Here is a 26,358-nt window from a genome sequence, read left to right as displayed (position 1 = left end):
CTACTCTATTGGTTCCATTAAGTCAGACAAGCTCAATCAAGATTAGATAAATCATTTGAAATGATTTATAATAGTATTTGAACCCAGCTGGTGTGAATTACGGGCAGTGGCGTTCTCCTCAGAGCTCTGCTGTGAGTTTTATAATTACACTACTGCTGCATCTCATCGATCCAGGGCCGAGCAGTGACATAGAGAACAGAGCGGGAGCTATGATCAATGCTATTATCTAGCCATAGCAATGCATGTTAATTCACCACACAGCCCAGTAAAACCCTAATCCCGCCATTCAACTATTAATATCAATGAAGGTGTGTTTGCTGTGGTTGTCCTCCTCAATTACTCAACTCATTACTTAACAGTCAACCAAATAAAAATTTGAGGAACATGGTGTGAATACATAGCAGCATCAATGGGAGGACATCTGCACTCTTTTATAGTCCTTCTTTCAAAGTAGTGAAGGGAATATGCATAAGGGAAAATCAACGAGGTGCTATGCCTTCTAGCAGAGTGGATCTAACCTTCCACAGAGTTGTATTATTTTCCAGAGAAAGCATAGAGCCCCTAGTTGATTATCCCTTTTATACCATGGCTATAATTTAACACATTTACTGCTAGAAATGTTTTCATTTGCATGTAGAAATGTGTTCAACATCCACTGAAGTAGCTAGCAAGTCTAGATAGCTACAGTGGATGCCTTGGTAACCAATCAGACGTTGCTCGTTTAGCTCACCGAATCTTCAGTCCTAGCTTGCTATTATCTAACAATGCCAATAATGCTTTCACTTAGACTTTTGCTTTCAAAAGCAGCTCAAATATAGAACAAGTAAGAATGAACTATAGCCTTTGAATTCTACTGTGCTGATACCGTGTGTTGTAGGGAAATAATGCATGCTCTAGAATGCCTTTCAAGCCAATCAGAAATGAGTATTCAACAACGCTATGATATTAATAGCATTATAAACTGTGTGGTTCGAGCCCTAAATGCTGATTGTCTGAAAGCTGTGGTATATCAGACCGTATACCACAGGCATGACGAAACATTTATTTTTACTGCTCTAATTACGTTGGTAACCAGTTTATAATAACAATAAGGCACCTTGGGGGTTTGTGGTATATGGCCAATATGGCCTTATTGCTTAAGTAATATTGATGACCAGACAATTCATATTTTGCAAGGGAGTGTGAACACGTGTGTGTGTGTGTGTGTGTGTGTGTGTGTGTGTGCGCGCGTGTGTACTGTATGTTTGAGGGGGAAGGAATTCATTAGAGGCAATGAGAGTGAACGGCAACAAATACACACGCACGCACACATGCATGCGCGTGCACACACACACACACACACACACACACACACACACACACACCTGAACACATGGGGCAGCAGCTGCCCTCCACTATGGTGGGTTGGTGGCAAGGCAAGGCGGGGCAGCTGACAGTAGAGCAGAGGGTCTGTCCCTGAAGGCAGTAGCAGTGTGTACAGCTGTCTATGTCCCAGCGCTCCTCGTCTGCATATGTCTTCCCATTGAAGTGGCACACGGCTCGCGGTGTGGCATCTGTCAGGAGACACGGGAGAAGATCAAATAGGATCAACCTTGGGGACAGGTAAACATATGGAAGATACTCATTCAGTAAACACGCAAACACAGACACACATGCAGACACACATACACACACAGACATGCACACGTACATGCACGTACGCATGCACGCCAGCACACACGTTCATTTTACCATCCTTGTGGGGGCCAAACAATTTGTTCCCATTTAAAATCCTATTAAAACCCTAACCCTTAGCCTAACCCTAACCCTAACCTTAACGCCTAACCCTAATTCCTAACTCTAATTGTAACCCTAACCCTAATTGTAACCATAACCCTAAACCTAACCACTAAGCCTAAAATAGCCTTTTCCCTTGTGGGTACCTGCGAAATGCCCCACTTGTCAGACTTTTCCTTGTGATGACTTCTGGTCCCCACAAGGATAGTAAAACCTGCTTACTCTGCTTATCTCCCCACATTGTCTATAGTATAGGTAGGTCCAATTATCTGTGTGTGTGTCGCTGCAAGTCTGTGTGCAGCATACCGAGGCAATAGGGGCAGCACTGTCCTTTGCGTAGCACGGGCCTGGCACAGCCAACAGGTGGGCAGGACTCTGAGAAGCAGCTGATCTGACCGTCCAGACACACACAGCTGGAGCAGGTGTTGGGCTTCCAGGACTCTGCGGCCAGGAAGATGTCTCCCTCCTCGTTCCTGCAGTAGCTGGGCATGCTGTCATTACTGGGAGATTGGGGAGTGATGGGCTCGTCTATAGAGGAGAAAGGGAGAAACACACAGTCAGGATCAACTGACTGCACTCAGTCAGGTATACTTTCAAAGATGTGTTCTTTAGATGTGACTGTAGCTCTTGGAAGCCAACAGAGCACCTAAGAACTGGTTCATCTGACAAGAATACATGGGTTGGATTCCAGGGCTTAAAATATTGATGACATTCAAACGGTAGAATGTTCATCTTTGCGTCTTTGGTATGTTCAGCTAAAACATCTCAAACAAACAGCTTAAAGATGCAATATGTAACTTTTTGGGCGACCCGACCAAATTCACATAGAAATGTGAGTTATAGATATGTCAGTCTCATTGAAAGCAAGTCTAAGAAGTGTTAAATCTATTCTATGTGCACTATTTCTATACTACAATATTTGTGGTTATGGAAAATATATTTCTCAGTGGTTTAGATGGTACAATGATTCTCTACACTATACTTGCTTGTTTTGTCGCAAACTGAAATTGGGTGAAGTATTCAAATTTTAGCAACCAGAAAATACGGAGCGATTTCTGCACAGTACATCTTTAAGAGATGGAAACAAACAAAAATATCCATGTGAGAGTTGAGTTGGTGGCCTTCCAGGCATCTCTGTGCTGTTACACTGTTTTACTCTGACAGAGGCCCAAAGCACCCCTGTCTGTTTCATGTTTGGTTTGGTAAGTCTCCATTTTCTCATGCACTATTCATGTCTCGAGCTCCATAACTTATGCATTATGCACATTCTTTTCATTCGTTCTCTCTACAGTTTGATTCTGGACTATTTTCTCTCCCTCCCTCCCTCCCTCCCTCCCTCCCTCCCTCCCTCCCTCCCTCCCTCCCTCCCTCCCTCCTCTCTCTCTCTCTCTCTGTCTCTCTCTCCCCTCTCTCTCTCTCTCCCCTCTGTGTCCTCCTCAACGAGCCATATTGTTGTATTGGAAATAGAGCCAAGGCAAATAGTAAACATTACAATAGCATCTCTCTCAATGCCAGGTCTTTGCAGCTATAATTTACTTTAGGACCTCAGCTCAGTTAAGACTATCTTGAGACACTTTCCCCCTTCACATTCATCTCTACTTTATATATATATTTATATATATATATACGGCTTAGGGCTTAGGCTGCGTTTAAGCATAATGATAAGGCTGCCGTTATAACATAATATTATAGTTGCCCCACAGACTCAGATACTGGATATAGAAAGACCCATAGTGTTTAGAAGCCAACTTGAATAACCAACGGCTACTCAAATTCACCTGGGCAGTGAGGGCAGCAGGAGTCTTGCGTTCTGATTGGGCTCTGGCAGAGCAAGGGCGGGCACACCTCTGTCTCACACAGGACACGCCCACTGTGACAGGTGCACTGGGTGCAGGCGTCGATGTTCCACGTCTCCCCCTCCACAAAGTACTCTCCCCCCGGGGCCAGGCACACTGACGAGTCCCCCAGGTCTGGCTTGTGGGAGCTAGGCTCATCTGAGGGAGGAGAACAGAAGGGTGAGCACAGGGTCAAAGGTGAAACAGCTTTTTCATTAGTATGTACTGTATTATCAACAGTATCACCATGAAACAATGAAGAAGATGGGAAAATCGGCAATATCTTTTCAGAAGAATTTCAGCTTTAAGATGGTTTCAAGTATACACACCAACCATTATTTCTAAGAATAGCTTACTACAAGTGCACAGTTGTTTCCTTATTTCATTAGGTTGTTTTAGGTTTCCTTACCTGGGCAGGATGGGCAGCACTGTCCAGTCCGTATGGCAGGGCTGTCGCAGGCTGGCACGGGGCACGAGATGAGGGTACACATCTCCCTGCCACTGTGGCAGTAACAGTCCCGGCAGCCATCGTGCCAGTTCTCCCCATTCTCGTGCCGTCTTCCATCCATGGACAGACATGAGCCCTTTTTCACTGATGGGGCGACTGATGAGGAGCTCTGGTCTGGAAGAGGACACGTTTTAGAGATACAACTACCAGCACAATCCTAACCCGAACACTGTAAAGTACATTCTTAGAAAAAAGGTGCTATCTAGAACCTGTCCCCATAGGAGAACCCTTTGAAGAACCTTTAATGATTCCCTTTTTTCTAAGAGTGTACAGTGTTAGGCGGACCAATCACTGACTGGTTTACAGGATCAGGGGCCAACCAGGAACAAATCATTGTCAGGGAGAGAAAAAAAAACACCTTGATTAAAATCCTGTCTGAGATTCTGAGCCATACAGGGACGGATGGCTCAAAAGAAAGACAGATTTAAATGTTTTTCTCATTAAAAGAGATATGTTTTGAACCCTCATTCATTAATATTTGACAGGGAGTTCATTATTTAGTGCAAATCACAGCAGAACACAAGATAAGTATCAATAATAGATCTGTGTGGAGGAGATGACCCCCAGCCTGCCACCTGGTCACACCAAAGATGTAACAATACTGTATGTCTCAAATGGCACCCTATTCCCTATATAGTGTATTACTTTTGACCAGAGCCCATCAAAAGTAGTATACTATTAAGGGAATAGGGTGCCTTTCATGACACATCCTTAGTCATATTCTATATCCTCAACATCCATCACAACAAAAGTTTGGTTCTTTCTGATGGTGAAGGTAGTTGACTATGATGCAAACAAAAATAATAACCAGATGGCAGCAAGAGACTACTCCAGACAACTCTCTATAGGTGTAATATGTGAAAGAAGAAAACACTGACAGCAGAATAGTTATAAAGTTTAGGTACTGGTAGTGGTTCTCCAAGTCTGACAGGGGAAAGAGAGGAGAGAGTTTGGAGAACTTTTGTATTTTAATTAGCAGCATCTAAATGATGAACGCAAAAGTATCAGAGGTTATCAATAGATGGCACTCACCTCTGCACTGGCACTTCAGGCAGCCCAACTCGTCCTGCTGGAAGCCCATTGGACAGGGTTTGTCACAAGGTAACTCTGGACACTTCTTACAGCGGCAGATATCACAACCGTGCTTGTTCTTTCTGATGGGAGTAGAGGAGAGAGAGGTTAACATCACTTATTCACAAGGTTGGAAAATATAGGTCCTAATTTATATAGTATATGCTACAGTATCTGAAACGGAGAGCCTATAAAATCCACCTTTGCTGAGTGGGACGGCCCATATCCACTAGGGATGATGTCAGTTGATATAACAACAAAGGCCATTCATTTTCATTGGAAGAAAAGCGATGAGAAGCGAAGTGTCTGGGGGAACGTTGGACGATGCGAAAATGGCGAGGGAGCGTGAACAGGGCGAAAGCTGAATTTTATGCAAATACTCAGCGATATCGCAGCGCAATACACCAATCGAAGCTCACTATAGCCTCTAGCCCCTGCTAGATTGGCTGTTGATACCTAGCACTACCTAGCATGCTGTTGGCTTGCTAGCAACCACATGACGAGCCACTCTGGATGAAGCTAGCGTGGCTATGCGAAGCATCACTGGTTATAGATCACAACCGTGAGGGTGGCCAAAACGGCCATCACGGTGGGTGTTGCAGTGAGGAGGCAGAAAGGACATCCGTTTTTCTGCCAAAGGTTTGGGCTTTTATAGGCAATGTTGACAATAAATAGGCGCCAAAAGTGCTTAACATACGTACAAAGAGCAACAATAGGAAGAAGAGCAACATAAGTCACTGCACTGACCTTACCCAAGCCTCAATAATGCCTGAGAGCAATTTGCATGAGCTGCGGCAAGTAGGCCTACAGTATAGTCTGACTCCCTCCAAAACAGGATATGAAAGGTTTAAGAATACATTGTACCCACAATGCATTTCATCATGGAACATATTGTACCATTTCACACTTCACTCCTCCCCCGGGAAAATCAACATGTTTGCATGAACCACAACACAGTTGAGCTCTTGAACACCCTTCCATTTGCCTGTCACAATCTCCGACCAGGAAACATGAAAGTCCCCTGTACAATTAGCCTGCGAGGACAAATAAAGTAAGCATTTACATGCCTTTAGCTTAACTTTATTGTTAATGATCATTAGTGATCACTTTGTAGTTATACTTTTAGTCAACAAACGCAGCTCAGTATTCAACACCATTTTCCCCTCCAAGCTCATCACCAAGCTTAGGAGCCTGGGACTAAACACCTCCCTCTGCAACCTGATCCTGGCCTTCCTGACGGGCTGCCCCAGGCGGTGAGAGTAGGCAACAACACATCCTTCATGCTGACCATCAACAGGACCCTGAACAGTTTCTACCCCCTCAAGGGTAGAAACTGGGGTGGCAGGTAGCCTAGGGGTTAGAGCGTTGGACTGGTAACCAAAAGGTTGCAAGTTCGAATTCCCGAGCTGGCAAGGTGCAAATCTGCCCCTGAACAGGCAGTTAACCCACTGTTCCTAGGCTGTCATTAAAAGTAAGAATTTGTTCTTAACTGACTTGCCTCGTTAAATAAAGGTAAAATATATATATTTTTTAAAGGGTGTCCCCTCCTGTACTCCCTGTTTTCCAGGACTGCATGGCCACACACGACTCCAACACCATCATCAAGTTTGCTGACGACACAACAGTGGTAGGACTGATCAACGACAACAATGAGACAGCCTATAGGGAGGAGGTCAGAGACCAGGGCAACAACCTCTCCCTCAATGCAAGGCAAATGAGCTGGTAGTGGACTACAGGAAACAGAGGGCCCCCTTCCACATTGATGGGGCTGTAGAGGAGAGGGTCGAGATCTTCAAGTTCCTCGGTGTCCACATCACTAACGAATTAATACGGTCCACACACACCCACCCACCCAGTTCTGAAGAGGATACGTCAGAGCCTCTTCCCCCTCAGGAGGCTGAAAAAAAGTTACACAGCTGCACCATTGAGAGCATCTTGACTGGCTGCATCACCGCTTGGTACGGCAACTGCAAAGGCACCCGGCCGCAAGGCGCTACAGAGGATGGTGAGTATGGCCCAGTACATCACTGGGGCCGAGCTCCCTGCCATCCAAGACCTCTACTCCAGGCAGAGTAAGGCCCCCCAAAAATTCGCTGTGTATATATTCCTCGTGTCACTATTTCTATTTTGTATTGCATTTTTTTATCTTTATCTTAACTTTGCATTGTTGGAAAAGGAGAATTTCACTGTTAGTCTGCACCTGTTGTTTACCATGCATGTGACAAATACAATTTGATTTGAGCCGCAAACAAAATGTTTGGTGCCAAAACCAAACTAACTGGCAAACCCTCATCATATTTTACATATATTTTTAGCAGCAGCTTACAACAGTGCTTGTATTTCAGCCTATGGAAAAACAATATACCAAATCACACTGTAATCACACATCAATTCCAGTTGAATAAATAGCCAAAATACTGTGCCATTAAATTGAAATAAAAAACATGAATGACAGAAATCTGTGCTAAAATAAGACTGTGCATGCTACAGTAGTCTATAGTGAACGTGACAATATTAAGCTGTGATGGTTTCAACTCTCACCTCAATAAAACAACACCGATTACAGATGACGCCCGTCAACTTTTAGTTTGCCATTGTGTTTGTTTGTGTGACATGCTTTAAAAAAAAGTTTGTTTGCCGTGGTATCTGTGTCATTAGTTTGACATGGTTTTTGTCATTGCATGGAGAGGTAAACACATAGCAAACAGTCACACAAACATATCAGAGACAGGCTGTGTGTACGTTCCAGCTAGGTGCCAATGACAAGCAGCACCAATGTCATCAGTTAAAACAAGGACAGAGATAAGAGAGAGTGTGTGTGTGTGTGTGTGTGTGTGTGTGTGTGTGTGTGTGTGTGTGTGTGTGTGTGTGTGTGTGTGTGTGTGTGTGTGTGTGTGTGTGTGCGTGTGTGTGTGTGTGTTTGTGTGTGTGTGTGTGTGTGTGAGAGAGAGAGAGAGAGAAAGAGGCATTGTGTGTGTTTACACGCGTGTCAACAGATGGCACAAATGACTGACCATGGGGACGTATCAAACAAACGCTTCGCTCTGTGGCTCGCTGCTCTGACCAGACAGAGCAGAGCACCTTTCCTTTCCTAAATCAAAATCCACGTTCCAAATCCCCCCTGTCCCATCCAGGCCCTCCTCTATCCCTCCATCCTCCCCCTCTTCATCCCTCCCGCCCCTCCTTCTATCCTCCCCCTTCTCCCTCTCCTGCCCACTCTCTTATCTCATGAATAATAAGATTGAGGAGGAACAGCCATGTACAATCCACATTTGGTTTGGTGATAAGGAGCTATCAAGGGCCATTTCAGTTGTGGGGAATATCAATAGAGTCTGTACGGAGAGGAGACGGCAGCCCGTTGAATTATTCAAACAAAACACTTTGCTGCTCGAACATAGGGTGTAAGCTATAACTTTGACGGCGCATAAATAGATATCTAAAATTAGAATCTTAGATGCAAGCATTCACGCCGTGCACACTCATTCATGAGAAAGGAATGAGAGAGAGAAAGATAGGGGAGAGAGAAGAAGGGAGCGAGAGGGGGAGAGAGGAAGAGAGGAAGGGAGATGAGAAACAGAGAGCGAGAGAGAGAGCGAGAGAGAGAGAGAGAGCGAGAGAGAGAGAGAGAGATAGAGAGGGAGAGAGAGCGAGAGAGCGAGAGAGAGCGAGAGAGAGGGAGAGAGAGAGAGAGAGAGAGAGCGAGAGAGAGAGAGAGCGAGAGAGAGCAACGATTGGTTCAATGCAGGCACAGACCAGTCGAGTAACACCTTTACTGTATGAGACCATTGTTGAGGGAGTTTAGTTTATGATAGGAAGGTAAATGTGTGGACAGGACACTGCCTGTCACCTAAGCGTTTTACTCTCTGTCATATCCATAACTATTCTGTCATAATGATTCCTAGCAGGCCAGCTGGCTGGTTGGTCCACACCACAGTTAAGATACAGGGCAGATGGATTATAGTGCAGGTGGACCGGCCTCCCCGGGGAATTATAGAAAAGCTGCTAGCTGCCCACTAGAAAATCTGTTATGAAAGAGAAGGTGTACTACTATTACTACAAGGGGGAAGCGGTCTTTAAACGAGCAATCTGCAGTTGAAACAAAGAAGTCATCCGGTCATACAATTTACTTTGTTTCCACACATTGGAGTAAAGAAATCTTATATTTGGGGGTTTTGATGGGGTATGACAGTCTTATCTAAGCTCATGAAGTTATATTCTTCAAGAATCAAATGGGTATGTATCATTATCTTCTGTCCAAAAATAGATCGTAGTAACTGCAGATTGTCCTTTTAAAGCCACAAACTGTCATTTATAGCCCCGCTATAAATCTATTCCGTGAAACAACTTTATATTTTGGCTTCTGATGGAGTAAGACGTTGTGAGGCACTTATAAGTTACATTCTTCAAAATGATAATTTAACATCAGTAACTATTGCAGATTGTACCTTTTAACTTGGCTAAGAGTGAAGGAGCCTTTAGGTGTCCAGTAGTGAGTTAGACATATATCCAGAACCATTCTGAACCGCTGACACACATAATCTGCTTCTCTAACTATGGTAATGTAATACATCAGTAGAGCTGATGTGTGTGTGTGTGTGTGTGTGTGGGGGGGGGGGGGGGGGGGGGGGGATGATCTATTAACAAGCTCATCAAATGGAGACTGAGATTGAGTCATATTGTAATATTTGAGTTATTTTCAAACTCATTTAAATCAGAAGGTGGTATGGCTGTTGGGCATGTGCGGTAATTGTCAATTTTTACACAGTGCTGTATATGAAAGCTTTTGTTTTATAGCTCTACACGTGAGTTTTTATGCACAGCAAGCATAGGAGGTATGAGCAAGTGTGTGTGTGTGTGTGTGTGTGTGTGTGCGTGTGTGCGTGTGCGCGTGTGTGTGTGTGTGTATGTGTGCATACCTTCTTAACCTGCAGACAAGATTCCTTAGTGAAAGCTGTAATAAATGATTTACTACTGATGTACCTCTGAGTAAATGGAAATCTGTGTATTCGGTCCGGTGAGCCTACACGCACGGTACTAGGGGCCAGGTGCATTTGGAGAAGCTAAAAGAACATCCTGTTCGAAGATTAGCCCTTCAGTTTCACTATCAGAGGCTATCCTTTACGGTGTGCAACAGCAACACAGAAAACCCAATCAGTAGCCTGGGCGAAGCTGTCAACTCCACACGCGATGCCGGTTTAGCCAAAATGAGTTGTGGAGAAGGAAAAAGTTATCATTTTGTCCGTTTAGGAGTACAACTCACTTAAGCATAACAGGCAAAGCATGTAACCAGGGTAATTTGTGACATACGTGTGAAGGAGCCACGATTTCAATTACAATTGACCATCTGTCAGTCTGTCTAGCTCTGTGAAGATCTACTGCTTTATAACGGCTGAAAGTGACTGGCAAAAGTAGGCATAATTTACTCTGAAACGACGCCAATTTTGAACCGCTTCATATTTCAAAGCGTGGGGGTGCTGGAATGAAAACTATATGATAATTGTGTGAGAGCGGGGAATCAGCATGTTTGTTATTAAGTGTGTCTGAGTGGGTAGAGTGTCGGTAAAGACAGCGGGAGAGGAAGAAGGACGGAGGTAGAGAGAGGGAGGGAAGGAGGGGGATGAAGGGGTAGGGATGGATGGAGGGAGGGAGGGAGGGAGGGAAGGAAGGGAGAGAAGGAGGGAGCGAGAGAAGTGCTGTCTTACATGAATCCGAAGGGGCAGGCCTTGTCACAAACCACAGCCTTACACTTCTTGGGTCTGGGGCGACACTGACATACGTCACAGCCGTGGGCATCTGTCTGCAGGCCGAATGGACACTTCAGGGTACAGTCAGAGGTCAGGGCACTGCACAGCTCTTCTCCTGTAGGGAAAACACAGACGGAAACACATCAGACATCAGTTTATAGCCAAAACCTAACAGTCATTTAATAGTTCTAAAAGTCAATATGTCTTCATTGAGAGATACTCAAAATTAGGAATTGTTATTGAAACTCAGAAGTCATGACTTATGATAATGCTCTTTTCTGACAGGCAGGGATACAAAACATTGTACATCTTTGTTTTTAAAAGCCCTTTCAAGATGTCTGAGTCTGCCCTCAGTGTTCCTTTAATCCATGTATGATAATGTCCCAGACAGATATAGTCATAGAAACAGTCAGACAGTCAGGAAGGAGAGAGAGAGCACCAGAGAACAATGTCTCAATGTCGTTGGCCCAGGGCGAGTTCTGTCCTCTGTGTAAACCAATCCGGTGAGAGGAAATAATAGACATATTGCAAAACAGGCTTCACTGACCGAGACGTCAGACCAAACCACGTCGTGAACCAAAAGGAAGAAAATGGACTGAAACAAGGACACACCCTGGATTTGTGTCATAAGAAACGCACATTTTCATTTTACATTGGAAAACGTTTTAAAAAGTATTCCGCTGTGTACCCTAATGAATATGGCCCAGTACTCACGTGTCTTGCAGTGGCAGGTGCGACAGCTGTTCAGGTTCTGTCGGAATCCGTATAAGCAGTCCTTCTCTGACAGGGAGCAGTTCTCTAATGACTGACAGGTAGGGGGCGCCATCGTGATGTAGGTGGGCTCTGAAGGAACCAACAAAAATCACACACACCACTTTGGAGGCAAGTCAACTGAGTAACATCACTCAACACACACTTACGACGCACAAGCGCACACACATACACACACACACACACACACACACACAAACACACAGCTTTGTTCTGGCATTATGACTAATAGGAGCCATCAGAGTCAAAAGCAATTTCTCCACAAACCCACACCTACCTTCCATTAAAGTGGGTAAATATCAGAGAACAATAGTTGAAAAAACCTGACAGCTACAATAATATTCTATACAAAGGCACGACCAACTGCCCTTTGTGACCCGACTCCTCCACTCCTCCATCTAATGCATATCGCTTCACATTGAGGTGTCTGCATTCCAGTTCAGTTTGTTTGAATCCATTAAAAGATTATACAGCACTTAATCATATCGGAGGGCGTTGGCTGGCCATATTTCACAGTCATGGACACCAGCACACGGTTTAGTTATGACAGCTTTGAAAAATTCCTCCCTGATGCCTGTCACCCTGGCTGGCTGCTATCTGCTGTATGTGGCTCCTCTCTGATGGGGAGGGGCCAGGACTAGTGCTGTTCTGTGATGATAAATATGAGGAGGGTTGTACCAGGGTTGAAGTGGGGACCAGACCAGGAAGTCAAAGAAGGAGTGGGGAGGAAGAGGAGGACAGGGGAGGGAGGAAGATATGAGGAGGTGGGAAGTAGGACAGGAGAAGGAAGATGGGGAGTAGGACAAGAGAAGGACAGGAGGAGGAAGAGGAGGTAGAGAGGAGGAAGAGGTGGGAAGGATGACATGTGGCGGTGGGGAGGAGGACAGAAGGAAAAGGAGTTGGCCAGGAGGATTTAGGGGGAGGACAGGACAGTCAAGGTCAGAGGAGACACCAGTGAGTAACTGCGGCTTCTCTCTGAAGTAGACTACACTATCGTGAATGCAAATCACGTGTACGCTGGCCAGTCTAGTCTGTCACAAGAGACTATGAATGTAATGATGCACAAGATAAACATAGCAGTAGAAAGAAAACATTCTGACAATGCTAATAATGTATAGACAATGCTAATAATGTATAGACAATGCTAATAATGTATAGACAATGCTAATAATGTATAGACAATGCTAAATCTACTGGAAACCAAATCAAAAGAAAATGAATAGAAGCCTATGAGGACATTTAATTAAACAAAGGCAAACAAATGTGTTGCTGAAAGGTTGGGGTCACTTTGTGATGAATTAATTCCTGGTTAACACAAAATGGCCAGGTAGGGAGGGAGAGGAGGTCTGTCTGAAAACAGTGCAGTGCCAATTATTCAGGAGGTGCAAATTTAATTAAGTCCCATCAGATAAAAGTAACAAAATGACACAATGCTCTTTTCCCATCTGCTTTCCCCTCAAGGTTATTTGTCTCTGATGAACGACTCCATGCTTTTATTTCAGGACTTATAGTTATTATGAATTAAGAATGAGCTCTCTCGCTCTGATTTCATTAACTTGCTACGACTTAGGGCTAAAACAAGGTGTCCCTGTTAACAAACAACTGGTGGGCAGGCTGAAAGCAGCCAGGTAGGTACAGTAGCAGGGGCATGGCAATTCAAGGCATGAAACGAATGCATTGACAAATAGACCACACAAAAAACAGTACACATATGACCACAAAGCAACCCCCCCCCCCCCCCCCCCCCCGCTCTCTATCCCCGGTGTAGGTGAGTTAGTTATGTAGCATTAAACGTTAAGCATGGCAGAGGACTCCAGAGGGCTTCATTCCAATGTGACAGCCTTGATTTGCTTAATTACACACTGTGTGTCTGGCACAATAACCACCCTGACAGAGAGGGGGTGTCACCTTGAGGAAACCAGCTCTCCTAACAAATAATAATTAGGAAATAAAAATGCATAAAGCACTGGCTTGGCTGTGGGGGAGCTAAATGAAGCTGCCGGGAGCAGAGGGCCGTGTGCCCTGGGGCCGCTGGGACAAGGGCAGGGTGTGTGTGTGTGTTTGTGTGCGTGTGTGGACTGCCTGGGAGGGACAAGGGCAGGGGTGACAGTGGCAGGACCTGGCTTCTGTTTACCTGGTGTTCCCAGAGGCCAAGTACATACAGAAGACCAGACCCATTACACACAGAGGACCAGACCCAGTACACACAGAGGACCAGACCCATTACACACAGAGGACCAGACCCATTACACACAGAGGACCAGACCCAGTACACACAGAGGACCAGACCCATTACACACAGAGGACCAGACCCAGTACACACAGAGGACCAGACCCATTACACACAGAGGACCAGACCCAGTACACACAGAGGACCAGACCCAGTACACACAGAGGACCAGACCCAGTACACACAGAGGACCAGACCCATTACACACAGAGGACCAGACCCATTACACACAGAGGACCAGACCCATTACACACAGAAGACCAGACCCATTACACACAGAGGACCAGACCCAGTACACACAGAGGACCAGACCCATTACACACAGAGGACCAGACCCAGTACACACAGAGGACCAGACCCAGTACACACAGAGGACCAGACCCAGTACACACAGAGGACCAGACCCATTACACACAGAGGACCAGACCCATTACACACAGAGGACCAGACCCATTACACACAGAAGACCAGACCCATTACACACAGAGGACCAGACCCAGTACACACAGAGGACCAGACCCATTACACACAGAGGACCAGACCCAGCACACACAGAGGACCAGACCCAGTACACACAGAGGACCAGACCCAGTACACACAGTGGACCAGACCCATTACACACAGAGGACCAGACCCAGTACACACAGAGGACCAGACCCAGTACACACAGAGGACCAGACCCAGTACACACAGAGGACCAGACCCAGTACACACAGAAGACCAGACCCATTACACACAGAGGACCAGACCCAGTACACACAGAAGACCAGACCCAGTACACACAGAGGACCAGACCCAGTACACACAGAGGACCAGACCCAATATAAACAGAGGACCAGACCCAGTACAGACAGAGCACCAGACCCAGTACACACAGAGGGCCAGACCCAGTACAGACAGAGGACCAGACCCAGTACACACAGAGGACTAGACCCAGTACAGACAGAGGACTAGACCCAGTACACACAGAGGACCAGACCCATTACACACAGATGACCAGACCCAGTACACACAGAGGACCAGACCCAGTACACACAGAGGACCAGACCCAGTACACATAGAGGACTAGACCCAGTACACACAGAGGACCAGACCCAGTACACACAGAGGACTAGACCCAGTACACACAGAGGACCAGACCCAGTACACACAGAGGACCAGGCCCAGTACACACAGAGGACCAGACCCATTACACACAGAGGACCAGACCCAGTACACACAGAGGACCAGACCCAGTACACACAGAGGACCAGACCCAGTACACACAGAGGACCAGACCCATTACACACAGAGGACCAGACCCATTACACACAGAGGACCAGACCCATTACACACAGAAGACCAGACCCATTACACACAGAGGACCAGACCCAGTACACACAGAGGACCAGACCCATTACACACAGAGGACCAGACCCAGCACACACAGAGGACCAGACCCAGTACACACAGAGGACCAGACCCAGTACACACAGTGGACCAGACCCATTACACACAGAGGACCAGACCCAGTACACACAGAGGACCAGACCCAGTACACACAGAGGACCAGACCCAGTACACACAGAGGACCAGACCCAGTACACACAGAAGACCAGACCCATTACACACAGAGGACCAGACCCAGTACACACAGAAGACCAGACCCATTACACACAGAGGACCAGACCCAGTACACACAGAGGACCAGACCCAATATAAACAGAGGACCAGACCCAGTACAGACAGAGCACCAGACCCAGTACACACAGAGGGCCAGACCCAGTACAGACAGAGGACCAGACCCAGTACACACAGAGGACTAGACCCAGTACAGACAGAGGACTAGACCCAGTACACACAGAGGACCAGACCCATTACACACAGATGACCAGACCCAGTACACACAGAGGACCAGACCCAGTACACACAGAGGACCAGACCCAGTACACACAGTGGACCAGACCCATTACACACAGAGGACCAGACCCAGTACACACAGAGGACCAGACCCAGTACACACAGAGGACCAGGCCCAGTACACACAGAGGACCAGACCCAGTACACACGCAATACATGGCAATGACAACACAGCTCACACTGACTGACCTCCCCTCAGGTAGAAAGCTGACGGGCTCCAACAGGCAACGTATTGTACTACTGCAACTGCCACACTGTCGGTGACTATCTTCGTGTAAATCAATCTAAACAACCATTGTAATTGTGTTATATTAGAGTAATATTTGACGTTCCCCATACTGTAGACGAGACAATCCCATTGGTTGTTCCTCAGATGATTCTACATGGCAGGGAAATCAGGCTGAGGTCCTAAACAGTGAGCTGCGGGGGTTCTCTATGAAGGGTAGCCAGCTACACATCTCCAATGTCAGGAGTCTTTGTTAAGGAGGCAGAGCAAGATCATTAAAGGGATAACGATGTGAGGGCATGCATTAAACTGTGCTGCTCACCGTCTTATCTCTCTCTCAGACTATCTCTCATCCCCCACCAAGACACAATGGTCAATATCTCCGATAGTGACATTGTAAAAACCCATGTCACAGTATCATACAAAAACTCATCCCATCCATGAATGGAATACAGATATGAATAGGTGTTGGGGAGGAATCACATGTTGCAATCCGTTCCAATCTGTTCCAGTCTCTCTCTCCAACCACTGTTGAAATGGAAGTCAATCAAAGTCAAGCCTAGTGACTTAAAACATGATGCTCCATAGAGATTCAATCCCCCTATCAGTAAATGTAATTGCTGTACATGTGTGAGAGCGCGAGCATATCAAAGAAGGGCATGATATCTATCTCCGCTTTGATCTGAAAAACCCCAGGAAACATATTGCTCAAAAAACCCAGACGAGGAGGACAGAACACACACAAAATCACAATCAGCAACACAAATATCCTACTGTATAGAATAGCAGTGAGTGAACAATGTTGTGCTTATTGTACCCAATTGACTTAATACTGATGCTCCAGTTGTAAGGTCTATAAACTAAATACACATGATCTGTTTTTATGAATATCACCATTCAGGGTGCATGGCCAGGCGTGTGGTCGGTTGGGTTAGTGCGGGAGGACTGAGGGATGCATCCTACCTCCACACCCTACCTGCCTCTTCCTCCCTAGGTTTGAGGCTCGGTCACTCAAACACGCATAATTGCTTCAGAGGCAGATAGGCGCATAAAAGATTAATGGAAGGAGGTGGAGGTGGGGGTGAGCGTGAGTGGTTCTGCCCACCATGGGGCAGAGGTAAAGGGGCCTGCAGGCATTGAGACATGGCATGGCCCACTGCCCTCTACTCTCCCTGTCCTTCCTGTGCTCATGCATCCGTCCTCCCTCCCTCCCTCCCTCCCTCCCTCCCTCCCTCCCTCCCTCCCTCCCTCCCTCCCTCCCTCACCCTCCATCAATCCATCCATCCAACCATCCATCCATCTTACCTCCCCCTACCTCCCCTGTTCCCTCCCTCCCTCCTTCCATCCCGTTCCTACCCACCCCAGGTCCTCATTAGAGAAGACTCAGGGGTGAAAATGACCCCAGGCCAGTGGAACTAGCTACCTAATTTGAGATCTTTGCATCCTGATTAGAAAACAAAACTCACCACTAATCCACTGGGTCGAGCTTGTAACGTATAATGTTGTTGACTTGTTATTCATTGATTGTGTTGTAAAATGATTTGATAGTCCGATCGTGTACTGTTTAATTGGAGGGAGAAGAACCCATGAGGGGAAATATGAATTTGAAGTGATATGAGGATAATTTACCAAGTCCCCTGGCTGTCCCTGTTGGATCATCCATCCACTGACTCCTTTAAATACAAACACTACTCATTACCCCAGATATATCAATATCTGCTAGGTCAAGCATGCTAGGCTACAGTAGCGCATGCTAACGCTAAAAGGGGTCTTACAACTCATTGTTTTGCAGCTAACAATGCTAAGCTGTAACTAAGTATCCATACAGTATCTGGCATCACTGATTTTGGCAATTACTCACTCGTGAAGCTTTGTTTCATCGGGACTTCCACCTACCAAGGTTTGACTGGTTATGATTAACGCCTATACACGCTTGGTAACAGGCCATTTGACGCAGTGCTAAGTCCATAGATAGTGTTCCTGGTATCCATGAGATAAGGATATACTGTACCACAATATACTGTACCACAATATACTCTACCACAATCATGCTACCGAGCTACCAATTTAAAAAAGATTATAATCAACCGTGATCTTCACCTTCAGTACCATCGATCCAATATCTGCTCTTTTGTGTGTGTGTGTGTGTGTGTGTGTGTGTGTGTGTGTGTGTGTGTGTGTGTGTGTGCGTGCGTGCGTGTGTGAGAGAGAGATATAGAAACCGGCAGCATACTAGACTGGACTAGTCCCTTGTACCCTAGATGTAATCTCATCAGTGATAGTAAGCCAGAGAGAGCCTCACGATACACACACAGCAACATCCCCAGATAGCTTTGCAAAAATCCATACTACAGACTTGCCTAATAAAAGATTATGATTCCGTAAGCCTCTAAGCTCACTGCTTCCACTAACCAGACAAACGAGCAACAAGATGCAGCCCTAGTCCCCAGTGTGGACCGAGCTGGTCTTTCCAAACCAATATGAAAAACACATTGGAGGATAGAGGAGACAGTCATGTGGTATTCTGAGCAGGGCATAATAAATAACGCAATAACGCAGTGCATAATGTTAGGGAAAAAGAACACCAGGAAGGTTTGAGGATTGTGGATGTGTGTGTGTGTTCTCACTGTTTGTATGCAGATTGCTGCTGCGTGACACCGGCGGTAGTGAAGCCGAGCCACACACCTGCTAACTGAATGGATGTGATTCTGCTCAGCCTCAGAGGCAGATTTCTCTAGCCGGGCTGATTTGGAGCTGCTGATAGACTACTGTACGGTTCAACTGCTACTGTCTGACTACTGACTCGGATGTTGGGATTTTACCAGGGACTAAACAAAGACGTTAACATTGGAATCAGCACAGACCCTATCTGTCCACAGAGACACACTGCACTGCCAAGTACATCAAACGTAGAGTCAAACAAATACACAGGTTCACAGATGGATACAAAGAAACATGAAGCACAACTGTACACAACGGCAGAGAAAGAGAGAGAGAGATAGAGAAGCAGACAAAGGGAGAGACTTCAGCTGAGAGAAAGAGGAAAGACATAGAGACAGAGATTGAAACCGACACAGCTAGCAAGAGAGATAGAAATAGACAACAACAGATGGAAATGCAACCAGACAGTGGCAATGATACGGACACAAACAGAGACAGACAGGGTGAGGTGAGAGGGCACGTCGGGTGGAGGTGTGTGTAGCGCTCCTTATCCTCACACACACACACACACACACACACACACACACACACACACACACACACACACACACACACACACACACACACACACACACACACACACACACACTTACCCTCACACACTGGGCAGCACTCTCCTGGTACAGTCACAGGGTTGAGGCAGCTGTGCCCGCAGGCGGCAGCCACACACCGGGCATTGCCGCTCACACACTGGCAGAACGTACAGTCGTCTTCACGCCAGTGGTCTCCGTGTGCGAGGATCTCCCCGCTCACGTAGCAACCGGCAAAGTTCAGCACTGGGTAGATGGGGTCTGGAAAAGAGATGGAGAACATATTGATGAAGATAAAAGACCAAAAAGGTTACCGTTTAGAGTTTAAAGTCGAGATGAAAGTTGTGCGAACTTGAGAATGGCTTTTGAAAGCATTCACATCTTCTCTCCCCAACCTTGAAAAAAGCAGCAATTTGAAAATCTTTTATGTGGTGCTCGGAAAATGTACTGCATTGTCTGATGGATTCCAAGGTCACACTGCAAAACATGTGATACCATCATGAATATATGTTTTATATTCAGTCATGTATTCTTAAATACAGAGCTAATGCCAAACTATCTTCAGCTTGAGATGGAGCTTTCTTACATGTCTGTCAGTGTCTTTTCACAGCTGTGTGTATGAGAGTATGCATGTGCACTCTCTGTGTGTGTGTGTGTGTGTGTGTGTGTGTGTGTGTGTGTGTGTGTGTGTGTGTGTGTGTGTGTGTGTGTGTGTGTGTGCGCGTGTGTGTGTGTGTGTGAACCAAAGATAGTCAGTCAAAGAGGGGCTGAGTGATGAGCATAAGGGAGGACAACTGACTGAGTGACTGTTTAAGCCCTCTCATCATTCTGCCTTTGATTGCGTGCAGCTGCATATTGTCACGGCGGTGTAGGCGTTTGCCTCGGCTCATCTCTCTCCTGATGTTTATTGATGCTCTGCACTCGCCCTTTACCAAAGGCACTCATTTGAGATGATTTGAAATGCTTTGGTCTCAGCAGACTGTCCTTTCTGTTGCCACGTCTCTGCACGTTAGAAAACTAGGTAACCTTGGTCATTGGCTTGATCACCATCCGAATACATACAATAGTGAGTCATGCAAGGATGAGGTTTGGCTTGGTGATTCCCTTTAGGAGTGCTGATATAGGATCAGTTTTGCCTTTCAGATCATGATGAATAGGATGATATAGACATTGGCGACCTGATTCTAGATCAGCATCCTACACTGAGATTTTAAAATACAGAACCAGATCAGCATTAATGAGAAATCCCATAATAGTCACTGTTTAGGAACGGAATCAGTCAGGGATTAGTCAGGGGCCAAGTCATTTGGTGAGGAAGTCGTACCTTCACAGACAGGGCAGCACTCCCTCTCAGGGACGTAGTAGCGTTCACAGTGCAAGATGCCACACTGGGCGGTGAAGCACACCGACACCCCTCCCTGACATCGACAAAAGCGGCAGGCGTCCATTCGGAACATGTCTCCGTCATGGTACTCCGACCCGTTGAAGCTGCACGCTGGTTTGGTCTCTGGAGAGGAGAGAGAATATATGATGAGAATAATTAATCAATCAAATATCCTTTTTTTTACATCAGCAGTTGTCACTAAGTAGTTTTACAATATTTCGCCTTCACCTCAAAGAGCAAGCAGAAGCAGAGGCACAATGTTGGCGAAACACTTCCTTTCAGGATCATTTAGTATGCCCACTGCCTGAGCGACAGCTAAGAACAACAACAACAATGTAAAGAAGTTACAAAAGAGGAAAACACTTTATAACGATGACAAAAGTGGTCCAAAACTCCCATCAGACAGCTAGCATGGTGATGATGTACAGTATTTGTCTGAGAGAAAAGCTGTTGTAAAGATTCAGCAGAGTTTCAGACGGCTATGGAATTGGTCTCGCCTGGTCTCCATGGCAACACAAAGTGCAAAATTCACCTTTTAGCCCGGTGCTTGATATAATGCCCACGGTGTAGAGTGTGTGTCAAATAAGGCCATGCATGAGCGACAAGATCATTAACTATAGTACCTTCAGATGTAGGGAACTGTAGGTACACCTCAACCCTATAGGAAGACATTCGACGCAAGACCGCCAGACACACACATGCACACACCAAACACAAAGTTCTTAACAATTCATAACTGTCAACTCATTTGATCGCTCTCCAACGCAACTCCTCTATCTCTAGTCCCTCTCAGGAGGAGTCTGTTCTGTCCATGAGCAACGGGTCATTTCCTCGTCCTCTTCGGCTATTAAAAGTCTAAGGCTTTGGACCGTTCAACGCTTTTCTGGTCCAAAAAGATTTAAAAACCCAGAAGCATTTAATCTAGTGCAGCTGTATCAGAGAACAAGTTCATTCCCAGGAATCAATGGGACAGGAAAATTGGTTTCTACATGTTTACAATTACAGTGCCTGCCAATATGGCATGTGGGGTCTTTCATTTTCTGCTACTAATTTTGTCAATTAGTTGTGGTTCAATGAATAACAACGTGAGGGGGCGATACTGCATGCATGGTTGTCGCACTAGTGAGGGCTGTGAATTCACTCAACAATTTTCTAATCAGGCCCACTTCTGTTCATATATTCTCAGCTGCTGTTCCGTGTGTGTGTGAGCACCTCCCTCCTCGTATTGACTGCTACTGTATGGTGTGTATAAAGCACTGGACGGTGTGTGTGTGTGTGTGTATCTGGCGTCGAATTGAATAAATAGGAGGACGGTGTAACAGATTCCTAATGGTTTACTGTCGATTGTGATGACATCAGTGTGTAGGTGTCATGCAAGGACATCTCTGTACAGGGCGTACAATACATACAATTAATGTATTTCAGGAGCAGTGTTCCAAGGTTCTGTTTGTGATTCATACCTGTATTTGTAGTATTCGTGTTTTCCTTCAAATATATTGAGAATTTGATGAGCCAACCTGGAGAGCAGGTGATGGACATTTGCCGGGTGTGCACTTTTGGGACAATTCAATTGGATCAGGTAAACTCAATCAAGAGCAGGTCAAAGTACTTGGAAGAAAATAAATACTATCTGAACCCATAGTCTATTACATCCATGGTACAGTATGTGATCTGTGCTCTAGTTACAGTAGTGGGTTCTGTAAGACAGAGTAGGTTATGTTCAGTATCAGTGCTGGGGGCTCCAGGGCTGCAGGCTGTAGTGGAACAGAGCTGACTGGAAGAGCCGGAGGAGAGCTGTGGGCCGGTCCTGGCTAATTAAGAGGAACATGACGGATGGCTATGCCGGCTTCGCACAACTTCCTTCCCAGATGTTCACTGAGTGCCCGACTCTTGGGTATTATTCCCTTTATAAATGAAACAGTTAACCGCTGGCACATGAATACCACAGGCCAGCAACTCTATAGGCTAGCACAGCAAAACACTGTACTGTGTTAGGTGGCTGGGTGGCACCAAGGACACAGGAGATTCTGATGTTGTTCTTGTTGGGGGTTTTCTGCCAAATAGGAAACAACACATCCATACTATAGGCGTGTGATTGGACAGGGCTAGAGCAGGTCCCCTGGGACTATAATTTCTCAATATACATCTTGATTTAAAGCACTGTGACCATCCTGTTCACAGCTGTGCTTCAGTGTGTTATTGGTCCACTGCAGTTATGACTAAACCAATCAGAATTTAAGGTTAGAGAGAGTTCCTTCCTGTTCACAGCTGTGATTCACCGTGTCATTGGTCCGTTGCTGCAGAGATGATGCATTTGAAGCGCATGATTATTCTCCACATGGTTATTTTAACCATGAGAATGAATGGGTCTTGGAGACTGACTGACTGTGTATGCAGTTTGATTGGGCAGAAACCAAGCTGAAGCCATAGTCTGATTCTCCACAGAGCTTATCTCCTTCTCTCCACACATAAGCAGGATGAGGGTTGCAGACTAAGACAATCATTTTGCAAGTTGTGGATTTTGATTGTTGCTGAGTGTTTTGGGACCTTCCTCTCTCAATAGACTTATCATTTGGCATTTGAACTGCATCCATGACTGGGATATTTTTAGTATTACATTGTTATTTATTACTGCATTGTTGGGTTCAGAGCTGGCAACAAAGGCATTTCACTGTACTTGTGCATGTGACATTAAAACTAGAAATGTGATAATCATAATACCAGTATGTTTCTGCATTGTTTGGTGGGAATAGTTTTCCGACATGGAATGAATGGGTTTCCAGATTTTGGAGCCATTTGGGCTTTACGGTTCTTGGTTGAATGGAACGACCATTTAGCTGCCAGACTAAAACAGTAAAACCTTATTTTTCTGGCAATATCAATCCAAAAATGCCATCCAAGGTGTCTGTCTCGTGGTGATTTCATTTTTATGAGCCTTCACAGAAGGGAATTCTTAAGGGGCTAACTGCATCCAAAAGCATTTTCATATTTCATATTTCCATTTGGAACACACGTCAGGGTCGCCCGTCTGGCCTGACGAAAATGATGTCATCAGTTCTAGTGGCTCTAGTGTGCGGGTATGCAAGCGAGGAGGCGTGCGTGTGTCTGTCTAATGGACAGCTTCCTGCCTGGATATATTCCTGCTGCAAGGATACAGAGCACTGACGGTGAACGTTTGACAGAAATGTGTTGGTTTTTAATCATAAAGAAATCCCTGTTATTGACTGCATTTTCACCCCGTAGACATGGTTGAATATATTAAGCATATAGCTAGATCCAGCAAGCTACAGCCATATAAATATTCTCAACTCAGCAGAAAAATATCATTTTTCAGGATAACTCATACAAATCCCAATAACTTCACAGATTGTAAAGGGTTTAAACACTGTTTCCCATGCTTGTTCAATGACCCATAAACAATGAATGAACATGCACCTGTGGAACGGTCGTTAAGACACTAACAGCTTACAGGCGGTAGGCAATTAAGGTCACAGTTATGAAAACTTAGGACACTAAAGAGGCCTTTCTACTGACTCTGAAAAACGCCAAAAGAAAGATGCCCAGGGTCCCTGCTCATCTGCGTGAATGTGCCTTAGGCATGCTGCAAGGAGGCATGAGGACTGCAGATGTGGCCAGGGCAATACATTTCAATGTCCGTACTGTGAGACGCCTAAGACAGCTCTACAGGGAGACAGGATGGACAGCTGATCGTCCTTGCAGTGGCAGACCAGCGAAGAGCCCAGCTCTCAATCCCATTGAGCACATCTAGGACCTGTTGGATCGGAGGATGAGGGCTAGGGCCATTCCCCCCAGAAATGTCCTGGAATTTGCAGGTGCCTTGGTGGAAGAGTGGGGTAACATCTCACAGCAATAACTGGCAAATCTGGTGCAGTCCATGAGGATGAGATGCACTGCAGTACTTAATGCAGCTGGTGGCCTCATCAGATACTGACTGTTACTTCTGATTTTGACCCCCCCCTTTGTTCAGGAATACATTATTCAATTTCTGTTAGTCACATGTCTGTGGAACTTGTTCAACTTATGTCTCAGTAGTTGAATCTTGTTATGTTCATACAAATATTTACACGTTACATTTGCTGAAAATAAACGCAGTTGACAGTGAGACAACGTTTTTTTTTTTTTCTGAGTTTATATCCACATAGTATTGCTGCCATAGCTCTGTTGATCCACAATCCACCTCCATAAAACCAAGCCAAACAACCGTTCAAACGGTAAACACTAAAGCAGGATCAGGCCTTTGAATCCTGGATCCCTCAGATGGAACTCACCATTATGTGACTGACAAGTTAGAGTTTGGCAGGCAGCATATTACAGACAGCCAGGGCTATGAAACATCGATACTTTCTTCCATGGCCAAAGTGTTCATTCCCATTGGACATGCTCAAAAACACTCTTATTGCCAATGTGTTCCCCTTGGACATGCTCAAAGAAAGTCCTGCTCTCAGGTAGAGAAAAATATCCTCTTATTGGTAACTTTTAACAGGGCTTTATATCTCATTACCTGGAGGACAATTTCCTTTTATCATGGTGATGGATGATACTAAGTCCACTGTCTCTTAAGGGTTCAGGTAAACTCCTACAAAAAAAAACCTATAAAGCAAAGGCAGGAAACCAACATGGTTTGGTAAGTTGTAAAAAAAAAGAAAAGTTGAATTAATTTATTTTGTTGTAGGTTTCATGACGCTTGTATCTAAACTAAAGTAGATTGCTTTCAAATTGTTTTATACATCAGTTGGGGTCTCTATAAACTATAATATGAGGTCATAAGCCAAGCATGAAAGTAGCTGTGTGGACTAATATAGTTAAAATGTTTGCCTTGGGGTACGTTGAACCAATGGCCACTATATCCCAAACAAATAAGGATTACATTTGGTCAGTTTTATGCATAGTATGCATAGAATTTTTTGCAATGTGCCATGCATATAGAGAGCAGCCAAGGAAGTGAGAGAACAGCCAAGGAAGTGAGAGAACAGCCAAGGAAGTGAGAGAAGGGAAAAAGTCAATTTGAGCAGCAGCAAGGGATGAAAAAAATAGACTGAATGACACTGAAGAGGTACAATGTCAAAACATATAACAAACATGCACCTGTGCGAAAGAGAGGCTATGACAGAGTAGCAGAGTCACACAAGGTCTTATCTGATGACATGGAGTCTGAGCTTGCTAAACATATCAAGAATTTTGCAGGCCAGTTTCATGGGCTTGTAGCCTCAAATGCAGAGAACTTGACACATCGAAACAACCACCCTGTCCCAGACAACTGGTCAAGAAATGAAAGGGTAAGTGATATCGAACAGAGACATCTATATCTGAATGTAGGCATATATTTAAGATATACAATATACCACAACCCCATTCCATGAATTAAACTTTGACCTACCAGCACCATTACCCACTGTCACAGGACACCCTCACCCATTTACCCCAAGGCGGCTCAACTTACCCTGTCCCTATGCTCAATTTACCCCATACCCGGGTTGTGTTAAGTTGTGCCATGAGACCACTTTTTTCGGACAAGCTATGTTTTCAAAACTGTTATGTTTACCTGAATTCTGATTATTTCCAGAATGCACAACACCCTAAAATATACAGTATGTAGATATCTTTGTTAGAAAGAATACTATATTTCCCTTGCTGTGGTGATG

At 45.3% G+C, this 26,358-nt stretch overlaps 1 protein-coding gene across 2 annotated transcripts in view; it reads right to left on the bottom strand.

The window, feature by feature from the left end:
• crim1 (cysteine rich transmembrane BMP regulator 1 (chordin-like)) overlaps window positions 1–26,358 on the bottom strand; it is a 123,052-nt gene that overhangs the window by 8,701 nt on the left and 87,993 nt on the right. For both annotated transcript variants that reach the window (XM_036954715.1, XM_021574065.2), the window contains exons 6-14: window positions 20,636–20,818; window positions 19,375–19,572; window positions 11,649–11,777; window positions 10,893–11,049; window positions 5,152–5,273; window positions 4,021–4,233; window positions 3,555–3,770; window positions 2,083–2,304; window positions 1,365–1,553 (exon numbers count right to left, since the gene is read on the bottom strand). In XM_036954715.1, coding sequence (XP_036810610.1) covers window positions 1,365–1,553; window positions 2,083–2,304; window positions 3,555–3,770; window positions 4,021–4,233; window positions 5,152–5,273; window positions 10,893–11,049; window positions 11,649–11,777; window positions 19,375–19,572; window positions 20,636–20,818 — 1,629 coding nt within the window. The remainder of the gene's footprint in view (window positions 1–1,364; window positions 1,554–2,082; window positions 2,305–3,554; window positions 3,771–4,020; window positions 4,234–5,151; window positions 5,274–10,892; window positions 11,050–11,648; window positions 11,778–19,374; window positions 19,573–20,635; window positions 20,819–26,358) is intronic.

Source organism: Oncorhynchus mykiss, chromosome 19 (genome assembly GCF_013265735.2).
Source record: "Oncorhynchus mykiss isolate Arlee chromosome 19, USDA_OmykA_1.1, whole genome shotgun sequence".
Taxonomy (NCBI): Eukaryota; Metazoa; Chordata; class Actinopteri; order Salmoniformes; family Salmonidae; genus Oncorhynchus; species Oncorhynchus mykiss.
The sequence above is the reverse complement of the archived record's forward strand: the minus strand, read 5'-3'. Positions and strand labels throughout refer to the sequence as shown.